Source organism: Hydra viridissima, unplaced genomic scaffold, assembly GCF_058129835.1.
Source record: "Hydra viridissima isolate aposymbiotic clone 2 unplaced genomic scaffold, HvirCarnegie_v1 scaffold_15, whole genome shotgun sequence".
NCBI lineage: Eukaryota > Metazoa > Cnidaria > Hydrozoa > Anthoathecata > Hydridae > Hydra > Hydra viridissima.
Genome location: NW_028324314.1, coordinates 3,489,937 through 3,500,458, shown reverse-complemented (window position 1 = coordinate 3,500,458; position 10,522 = coordinate 3,489,937). Strand labels below are relative to the sequence as shown.

General features: G+C 40.2%; 1 protein-coding gene across 1 annotated transcript; it reads left to right on the top strand.

The window, feature by feature from the left end:
- The first annotated feature begins 5,405 nt into the window (after positions 1–5,405).
- Positions 5,406–6,617, top strand: LOC149878227 (uncharacterized). The gene has a single exon (XM_090072510.1). It carries the CDS (start codon positions 5,406–5,408, stop codon positions 6,615–6,617), a length of 1,212 nt encoding a protein of 403 aa, XP_089928636.1.
- The last annotated feature ends 3,905 nt before the right edge of the window (positions 6,618–10,522 follow it).

The following is a 10,522-nucleotide window of genomic DNA, read 5'->3' as shown; positions in this document are numbered from 1 at the left end:
ATCTTGAAGTGGTTAAATTTTTGGTGGAAAACGGAGCCAATGTAAACGCGAGAGATGAATTAAATCATACACCGTTGTACGTTGCTGTTTATAATGACTATCTTGAAGTGGCTAAATTTTTGGTGAAAAAAGGAGCTGATGTCAACTGCCTCATGTAGATTTTTAGATTCATGGAAATTCTTCGAATTTTTAGATCCATGGAAATTCTTCGAATTTTTAAATTTTGCACGAATTTAAAAATGATCAACGTTGAAGGAATAACATTGCCAAACGAAGCCTTGACCAACTTTCAACTGATAAAGGCTGCTAAACAGTTAAAATTAAAAAACTTTCGAGGCGTTTTTGAAAGAGACACATTGCCGAAAAAACCAAGAAGAAAAGAATGCGGTATCGCTAACACTGGTGATTCAGGAACTGGAGGATTTCATTGGGTGTGCTGGTACAAAGACGGTGATAAAAAGTACAGCTTTGACTCTTATGCTCAACCTCCTCTTGTCGAACTGGTTGACTACTTAAAAAATCAAAGATTTTCCACGGATCCGGAGGATCTTAAAAGCCCCGTTAACTACAACAGCGAACGTGTTCAGTTTGGTAATACCTCTTATTGTGGTCACTTGTGTCTTTACGTCCTGAAAAAATGTGATGAAGGTCTTGACTTTCAAAGCATTGTCAACACCTTGTGGTAAAGATGTCCACGGATCTAAGGCAAAAAATAAAATCTGGAGCATATAAAAATGATTGACAAATTTGGTAGATCAGAATTGGGTCGTTATTTATACAACCCTTATTCAACCTCTCTTTCAAGCGAACTGTATGTCAGGACAGATGGAAACAGCACCATCATTGCAGATTTGGATTTCAATTCTCACAAAATCATCAACCTGGCAGAACCGACCACTTCGCACGATGCTGCCACCAAAAATTACGTCGACACGCATGCGTCAGGTGGAGGAATAAGAGCTGCAGACTTGGATTTGAATTTTCACAAAGCGATCAACTTGAACGAGCCGACCAACCTTCACGACGCCGCCACCAAAAATTACGTGGACGTCAGCTCGAGCATGAATGTTAAAACGGACGGAACGAGCACCATCACTGCCGACTTGGATTTAAACAACCACAAATTACTCAATGTGAAAGATCCAACCACTTCTCACGACGCAGCAACAAAAGCGTACGTTGACACCAAAGTGGCATACAACAATATTTTGTACACAGATGTCAACATGACTCAACACAAATTGACCAATCTGGCAGAACCCGTTTCTGCTTCGGATTCAGCCACCAAAAATTACGTGGACACGCACGCGTCAGGCGGAGGAACGGGAACCGCTGACTTGGATTTGAATTCTCACAAGGTGATCAATGTGCTCGATCCTTCAAACGCGCAAGACGCTGCGACAAAAGCGTACGTTGACTTGTTGCTGCAAAAATCGAGCTTGACCAGTGTCGTCCCTGGATCCAGTTTCACCAGTTTGGGGTTTAAGTCTCAGACGTTGGCAGCGGCAACGACTGCTCCTGTGTTTTCGTTTTCCGGAAAATCTGGAGTGCTGAGAAGACTGTGGCTGGCTTTATACAGCATCTCTGGAACCAATGTTCCTGGTCAAGTCTTTCTTCGAATCTTCACTGACGGAGAAATCAATGTGGGAAATTATGCAGAAACAACGGAAGGAATCGGCGTGGACCAAACAGGACTTGCCACAGATTTGCTTTTTTCCCCTCTCGGAGGATCGTTTTACGTCAACTCTTTGCAAGGATGCAACGCTTTCAACTCCACTTCTTTGGGAGGATATTTCACGTTGGACATGCCTTTCAGAAACGACGTCTCCATTCAACTGGTCAACAAAAATGCCACAGCCATCACGTATTGGATTCAACCCTTCATTTCCACTCTTGCTTCCATTCCTGCTTCCATCCCTCTTTACAAGCTGTACTGCTGCACGTTTCGATATTTAAACACGACGTATGGCAGCGAATGTTTTGATGAACACCCACGGGAAAGGAAACGGAGTCTTTCTCAAATACATCAAGATGCACATCATCGGCTCTTCTGGAAACTGGTGGGAATCCAGAGTCAGAATGTACGACGGCAATTTGCCTCCCGGAAACGGCACCGTTCTCACTCCTTGGACTCCTTACAACACCAACAATTACACCTACTTTCCTGGTTACGACGCTGACAGCACATGCATTTTTTCCTCCTCCGGATTGGAAGATTTTTATTTGTCTTCGTGGAACGGATCAAACATCACCTCGTTCAACAACACATCGACGGGACTGCTTTACCAATCCAATGCTTCCATCGTGCCCACCACCACCATTTCTTTTTACAGAAATTTCGGAGAGGCAGACTCCATGCCCAGCGTCGCAGCCGGCAGAAGACTTGTCGTCACTCTCAACTCCGGCGACGCGCAAGTCGGACAATCCGGAAGCTTTTATCTTCTTCTCGGACAAGCCTATTATTACGCTTGATAGCGGAAAGATGGTTGCTTGAAAAAGAAGAGAGAAAGAAAAAAAGTTTCCTTTACTGTTAAAAAGATGAGAAGAATCATTTGTATTGACGAAAATAAGTTGAAAGGCACCGTTTATTTTAACGATCATTTGGATCATCCTCCTAGACGGCTTTGTCGTCGTTCCAGATGTGAAATATTTGCTCAAAGAGACATTAAGTTGAGCCGTTTATCCAAACAGACGATTGTTTTTATGTTTGGGATTAAAGTGGATAGAGGTGTTGCTTTGGTGAATTTGAGGCATGAGCTTAATTTAAAGCTGAATTATTTCAACCACTTTTTGCTTTTTTCAGAGTCTGTAGAGAGCATCTTCATGGAAATTTATAACAGAAGTGACAAGGACGTCGTGATTAAAAAGGGAGAGAGCCTTTGCATCGTGAATTTCTTCTAAAAAAATCTTTCGAGTCCTATTCAGGGAAGAAATTTTTTTTATTTCTCCTTAATAAAAAATGGATCTAAACAGTTATAAAGAAATATATCCAGTTCTTCCAACGGCTCCTGTAGATGATGGACACGTTTACCGTCTTCAGAAAATAAGCGAAATCCAAAAAGAAATGGACAACGAGAGGAAGAAGCGAGTTCATCTCAGCAAAAAGTACCATCGCGTTTTCAGGATCATTTCGAATGTGGACAATACGATGCAGGGATTGTGCATAGGATTGGGTGCGACTGGAATAGGTCTTTTGTCTACGATTATTGCAAGTCCAGCAGCGATTGCGTGTGAAGGGGTGGCTATTGGAATGGGTTTTTTATCGATTGTCGGAGGCCAAGTGAACAAAAGAATGGCTTTGAAAGCGGAAAAGCATGAAAAGATCAAAGTGCTGGCAGAGTCAAAATTGAACACGATCAGCGAGCACATTTCCAAAGCGTTGATGGACAATAAAATAAGCGATTCAGAGTTTCAGTTGATTCTTGGCGAGCTTCAAAAGTTTAAGACCATGACGGAGGAAATACGAACCAAAACCAAAAACGGAATAGATGAATTGGCTAAAGAGAACTTGATCCAAAAAGGTCGAGATGAGGCGATTAAAGCGTTCAACAATTTTTATAAAAAATCGTAGATTTTCCACGGATCCAAAAAATAATTTCTATCGTATTTTAAAAACCATGTCTTTTTTTAAAATACAAGACCCGAACAAAAGAGATGAAATTGTGAGAGAGATTAATGAGAGAAGAAAGAGGATTTATCAGAACAGCGTCAACGACAACATTTTAGATGCTGATTTTCAGACGGATGTGGGAAAGCTGTTTAAACCTCTTATTCAAAGCAACGAGAAGACGCTCAAAAAGATAAAATCCGAGGTTAAAAACGAGGTTAAAGACGAGGTTAAATCCGAGCAGGAGAGCATCAAGCAAGAAGTGCCTTTAGAATCATCTATTCTTCCTGAAGGTGATGCTCCTTTGAAGAGTTTGTTTGGTCTGGACACAAGAGCCAAATTTAAAAGAAGCTTTACGAACAAGTTTGAATTGAGCAAAAGCGATGGTCAATATACGATTGGAAAAATGGGAGTGATGTTTGAAGGCAACGATATGATTGTTGGAGTTGAAAAGTATGAAGGCACAAAAGGTCTTTGGAATCTCATGACCAATCCAAGCGTTTCAAAGGACGTGACAGCAGAAGATGTGGCTAATTACTCGAAAATTTTAGTAGAGAGTGATGCTGTAAAGCCGGATGCGAGACACAACAAGTCAAGAGCTTCCGAGATGGAAAAATACAATCAACTCATCATCCCCATTGAAAACGAGCTGAAATCTTACAAGACTGCTGAAGATTCTGATGAATCTATTTCAGCTCCTTCGAGTTACGATCTTCAAATGCTTGAAAAAATGCGTACTGAAGATAAATTGCGTGCTGAAAAGCTTGCTGAAGATAAATTGCGTGCTGAAAAGCTTGCTGAAGATAAATTGCGTGCTGAAAAGCTTGCTGAACATGAAAAAAAGAGGAAGTTAAAAGAGGATTATCATAAGGCTTTGAAACGTATTGAAGAAGAGAAAGATACGATGAGCGTTGAGAAGTATAATGAATACAAGGATCGCATTAAAAAAGCTTTTGATAGGAGAATAAAAGGTCGTGGAGTCGTCATTCTTCCCAGCGATCCGAATGCGCTGGTGGAAAAGCTTGAATTGAGTGTAGCTGCTTGTCGTGCTGGGAATACGGGATCGAGAAATGAAGCTGTGAGCATTTGCGATGAGCTGTTGAGGCAAAAGGTGATTAGCAAAAACCAGTACAAATCGATCATGAAGTCCATCGATCTTAAAAATCACAAGTGATTTCCATGGATTAGATCCATACGAAGTCAAAGAATCTAAATAATTTTTTTTCTCGTATTTAAAAATGATCATTTACAGAAACAGATATGTTAAGAAACACGTTGTTGGAGGAAGCGGAATCATGGACACGTTTCGAAACTTTTTAAAAAGAGCAGCAGCATCGGGCGCGTCAAGAGCAGCGTCTAATTTGGCTACCAAGATTGCAAAAAGCGAGTTGGGAAGAGAGGCGATTACAGCTGCCAAATCTGCAGGGAAAGAGTTGACTTCTTCGGCGATTGCGACAGCGAAAGATGTGGCCATTGACCAAGGCAAAAAGGCGCTAGAAAAGGTGTATGCCAAGACTGGAACTTCTAAAAATTTGCAAAATTTCCATGAAGGATCTCAAAAGGTTCCTCTTACTCAAAAAAGCAAAGACATTATTTCCGGAATGGTCGGACCTCCAAAGGTGAGCAGCGATTATTCCTCTCTTGGAGGGTCTCTTCATCCGAAAAAGTTGTCCATGAAAAACGCCATCCGAATCCAAGACCTGGTAAAACTTCATAGAATTTCTACGGATTCAAAGATGGGAAGAGGACTGAAGATTGCATAATGCTAATGAAATTTTTTTTTCTTTGGTATAGAAAAATGGCAAATTCAGATGTTTTAGACATTACAGAAGAAACCATCATTGATGAGGATATTGAGAGATATGAGTTTCACGAATATGAACCGGTCAGCACCAATTTAAACACGTCCGGTGAGATAAGAATCAACATTGAGCAGCAAGATTTGTTCACGCGTCCCTGTGATGCCTACCTTTTGGTGGAAGGAAGACTGACAAAAGCAGACGGGACTTCCTATGCGGATGCGGATGTGGTTACTCTTGTGAACAACGGCATCATGCACCTGTTCAGTCAGATTTCTTATCAGTTGTCGAATCAAGAGATTGAGACCATATACAGTCCAGGTCAAGCCACTACCTTGCTGGGTTTCCTGAAATATCCTGTAGAGTTCCAAGTGTCGGAAGGAATGAATCAGCTGTGGCAAAGAGACACCACTGCCCTTGCCGATCTTGTAAACAACAGCGGCTTTAACGCAAGACAGGATTTCATCATTAAACAGCCTGCTGATAAAGGCACCTTTTCATTCTGCATTCCTTTGAAGCACATTTTTGGTTTATGTGAAGATTACGAAAAAGTTCTTTACGGATTCAAGCACACGATAACCCTTGTAAGGAAGAGCGACGTGGATGCCATTTTTAAGAGCGCTGAAACAGCCGCAGGAAAAGTAACCTTGAGCAAACTGTCTTTGTTTATGCCTCATGTCACTCCCTCTGTTATGGCCAACAACCGTCTTTACAAACTCATCGAGTCCAAAGTGGACGTTCCGTTGACGTTTAGGTCCAGACAGTGCGAAACCATTGCCGTTCCAGTGTCCAATACGTTCAGTTGGAGGTTAAGTGCTAGATCAGCCAGTGAACGTCCGAGATACATCATTGTTGGATTTCAGACCAATAAAGACGGCAGTCAAGATCTTAACCCTTCCGTGTTCAACCACTGCGATTTGAAAAACATGTATGTGACCTTAAACAGCGAAAGGTACCCTGCTGTGGATTACGACTTGGCCTTTACAAACAACAAATTTTCAAGGGCTTACAGAGACGCATGCAAGTTTGACAACAAGATTTTTGGAATCAGCGAAATTGTCGCCCAGCCGAATATAACCGCGCTGAACTACAGACACATTTGCCCTATTTTCGTTTTTGACGTGAGCAAGCAGGCTGAGAGGTTAAAATCGACCGTGTTGGACGTGCAAATTAAAGCCACCTTTAACGCAAACGTTCCTGCAGACACTTAAGCCTTTGCCGTGGTGATCTCTGACAAGCTGCTCAGAATCAAATCCGACGGAAACAAAATGAACGTGGTGTACTAAGTGCAGAGCACCCACATGAATTCTTCGAATTCATTGAGGTTAAAAAAAATAAATCCTTAATAAAAGGATGCTTTATACTAAAAAGGATTTGAAAAATTTACTTATCGAAAACGGCGTTTCCAAAACGTCGAAAAGCAAAATGGGTTTGGCGATGATTGCGGCTGAAAATAACTTGATCGACAAAAATGCGATGATGGAGGATGTCAAGCCGATAGATTCTAAATACGAAAGGCTTCGTTTGATCCGAAACCATCCCGTGACTGTAAAAATGACGCACGCTGAAACAGGAGAAGTGATCGAATATGGCTCTCTTTACAAGGCGATGAAAGAGACGGGACACGGCAACAATTATTTTGAGAAGTGAAACGGAAAAATAGATGATAAAGGAATTAAGATTGAGATAATAAAATGACGTTTCACCCGTTTTTTCTGGTGTGCAGCCGAAGAGAGCCTGATGCAAAAAAGAAAAGGCAGCTCGAGGCTCTTGCGTTCGGATTTAAAGATGCTCAGTTCAAAGTTCCTGAAGTGTACAGCGATGAAAAAAGAGACAAGCTTTACGCGATGCTGTGGGAAGAAAAGGAGGACGACTTTTCGCGGATGGAGAAGAAAATCAAAGAGCGCAACAAGGAATGGATCCATTTGAGAAAGCAAGAAAAGCTGAGAGCGATCGACAAGCGCGTTCTTGAAATGGACTGGGATTGGGAAGAAAAGAAGAAAATATCGGCAAAACTGAAAATGGACGCGATGCTCCAAAAATACGAATCTTTTCCTTTTGCTGAAAAAAATTGAAATCGAGTAGGATTATTTACGAAGCAAGAAAAAATGGATGCATTAAATGGACAATACGGGACAGGACCCTCTGGTGAGCAACTTTGGGAGAGTCGATATGGATTCAGCCTCCCTTATGAGCTTGACTCTTTCGGAAAAAGGGTTTTGGTTCAAACGGATGAGGCTGGACATCCATACATCGTTCGCGTTGACGACTTGGGACATCAGTATGTGGAAATGCTCCATGGTTATGTTAACACCATCTCTGTTTTTGAACAGCCTGATGATCATGTTGAGTTTGACGAAAATGGTAAAAAATATATTAGAATGAGCGATGTCATTATTGAGTATTTGTTGGATGAGTATGGTCATCTCCATCATAAATATAATGAAAGAAGGCTTGTCATTGAATACAGAGATGGTACTCCATTTGCAATCGTCTTGAACGAATCAGAAGATCAAATTCTTATTAATGTTAACAGTTTAAATGCAACGATCGGCGAAGAAAAAACTGTCATTGAGTACAGAGAGGGCAATCACCATCTTGTCAGTTTCACAGCTGACGATGAAGACGAATATTCGCTAGATGAAGACGATGATTTGCTAGACGATGAGGCTGAAGAAATGGGAAGAATGTTGGAAAGAGACTTTTCGAAATCTGAAGAAGAGATCATCGCTGATGAGTGGGAATCTTGGCGATCGGGAAGATTTTGCGCTCCTGCTGCTTGAAACAGGTCCATAAGCGATTTTTGATTCTTTTTGAAGAATTAAAAATTGAGCTCGAGATAAATAATTTGCAGCGATTAAAAAATGGAAAGGATGTATGTGATTGAATTTGATGACATGGGACGTGCGCATCTGTTTGTTGAAGGTAAAGAAATTCATGCGGCTGGATGTAAATTTACTGCACACGATGATTGGGGAAGAAAGTACACAATTAGATTTGATGAAAATGGTCAAGCGCATGTATACGACTCTATAAGCAAAATATTTGCCAATTATCCTGCTTCATAAAAATTCGAAGAATTAAACAAATTGAACTCCTGAAGAATAATTTACGATGATTAAAAAAGATGGAGGTTATTGACGAAACTATTGTATTTGATGAATTGGGCGACAAGCTCATCATGGAATATGTTGAACCTGTTGTTAAAAAAGCAGCATCTGATGAACCGCCTGTTGTTCATTGTTCTCCAAGACGTAAGTCATATGAAGGGACTACTAATCCTAGTGATGACTTACCAAGAAGTTGGCTCCTTCGTGATTAATTTTTTAAAATCCTTTTTGATTCTTTTTGAAGAATTAAAAATCGAAGATTTCCATGGATTTAAAAGATCCTGAAAAATTGAACTCGAGTTAGATAATTTACGATGATTAAAAAATGGTTAACAATCAAAGCAAATTTTTTAAAGATGAAAATTTTGGAGGGTATGAATTATACAAGCCAAGTGATTCAAAGTTGGAAGTTTTTGACAGAAAAGGGAGAAAGACGGGTGTTTACAAAATAGAATATGAGATAAATGAAGAAGGCAAGTTGGATGAATACGTAGTATCAAAATATAATCATAGAGTTTAAGAGTTTTTTTGATTCTTTTTGAAGAATTAAAATTGAATTAAGAAGAATAAAATCTTTCAGTAATAAAAATGTATTACACGAAAAAGGCTTTAAAAGAGTTGCTGAAGGAAAATGGTATTATGCAAACATCAAACAATTTGTTGGCTTTGACACTGATCGCGTTTGAAAATAATTTGTTCAATAATGAGAAATTAATGGAAAAGATAAAAGAAAGGAAACCTGTAGGAAGACCAAGAACGCGTAAGCTAAAGGAGGAAAAGCCTGTTGATCCAAAATGGGCAAGACTTGTTGGAATAAGAAAACATCCTTTCACTTATAAGATAACTCATGTGGAAACGGGTGAGGTGACTGAATACAAGCCTCATCATCAATTAAGAAAAGCAACAGGACACTACTGGAAATACTTTGACAATAAACACGGTTATCAAATAATTAAATTGTAAGAAATTTTAATTTGTTGAAAATTAAAATTTTTTTTTTTTTGCTGAAATTGAAAATGGCTTAAGAATTTTTTTTCTCTCTATAAAAAATGAATAACATGACTGTGAAAAATTTAAGAGAGATGGCCCGAGAACATAAGCTCAAAGGCGTCTCAAGGCTGAGAAAAGCTCAGCTCATTGAAGCTATTAAAAACGCAAAACCCATCGTTGGATCTGGTCCTCAACATGCAGCTCGTAGACGCACAACTGAGGCGAGACCGTTGCCTGCACCTAGACCGGTTGTTGTAAAGCCTGTCGTGCAAAAACCTCCTATTGCTCCAAAGCCGTCGATCATTCCTCCGAGACCTGTTGTTGTGAAGCCTGTCATTGCTCCGAAACCAGCTCATTTACAAATTCAAAGAATTTCCATGGATTCGAAGAATCTGCAAAAACCAGTTCCAACAGCAAAAGATGGCTGGTTTTCAAGGTTTAAGGCAACTGCTATTAATGCGCTTACTGATGGCTTAAACAAAATAAATGCTCTCGTTGATCCTTTCATTCCAACCACGGTGAAAAATGCAGTAAGCATCGTAAAAAGCGGAGTGGAAAAAACGATCAAGTCATTTGCTGCTCCTGCTCCAGCTTCAGTGTCTACAAGTCCGGCTCCTGCTCTAAGGCCTTTTACAGTCAAGTTTATTATGACTAAGCATTCAGCAGAGCGATCCACCAGAGTGTTTTCATATGAACCTTCTTCTCGACATCAAGACATTGTTTCTTTCTTAAACTTGGTGAGAGAGTCTGCCATTCAGACCATGCAAGGAGAAATCAACACAAAGGTAAAAATAACTCTTGTCTGTGAAGAGACTACTCAGCCGGCTAACTTTTCTTCCTTCATGGAAAGATTACTCAAGGGTACAGATGTGAGAGCGCTCAATAGTCAAATGAACGAAAAAATCTTGGAAAGCAGTGCTAATTACAACAAGATAGGATCCAATTGCGTCTTGTCCAAGATTTTAAGAATGGATATTAGCTTTACTGCTTATGTGCCTTTTAATGGATCTTCTTAC

What these genes read in the sequence shown, in the direction of transcription:
- LOC149878227 (XM_090072510.1), top strand. Translation starts at nt 5,406, where the DNA reads ATGGCAAATTCAGATGTTTTAGACATTACAGAAGAAACCATCATTGAT.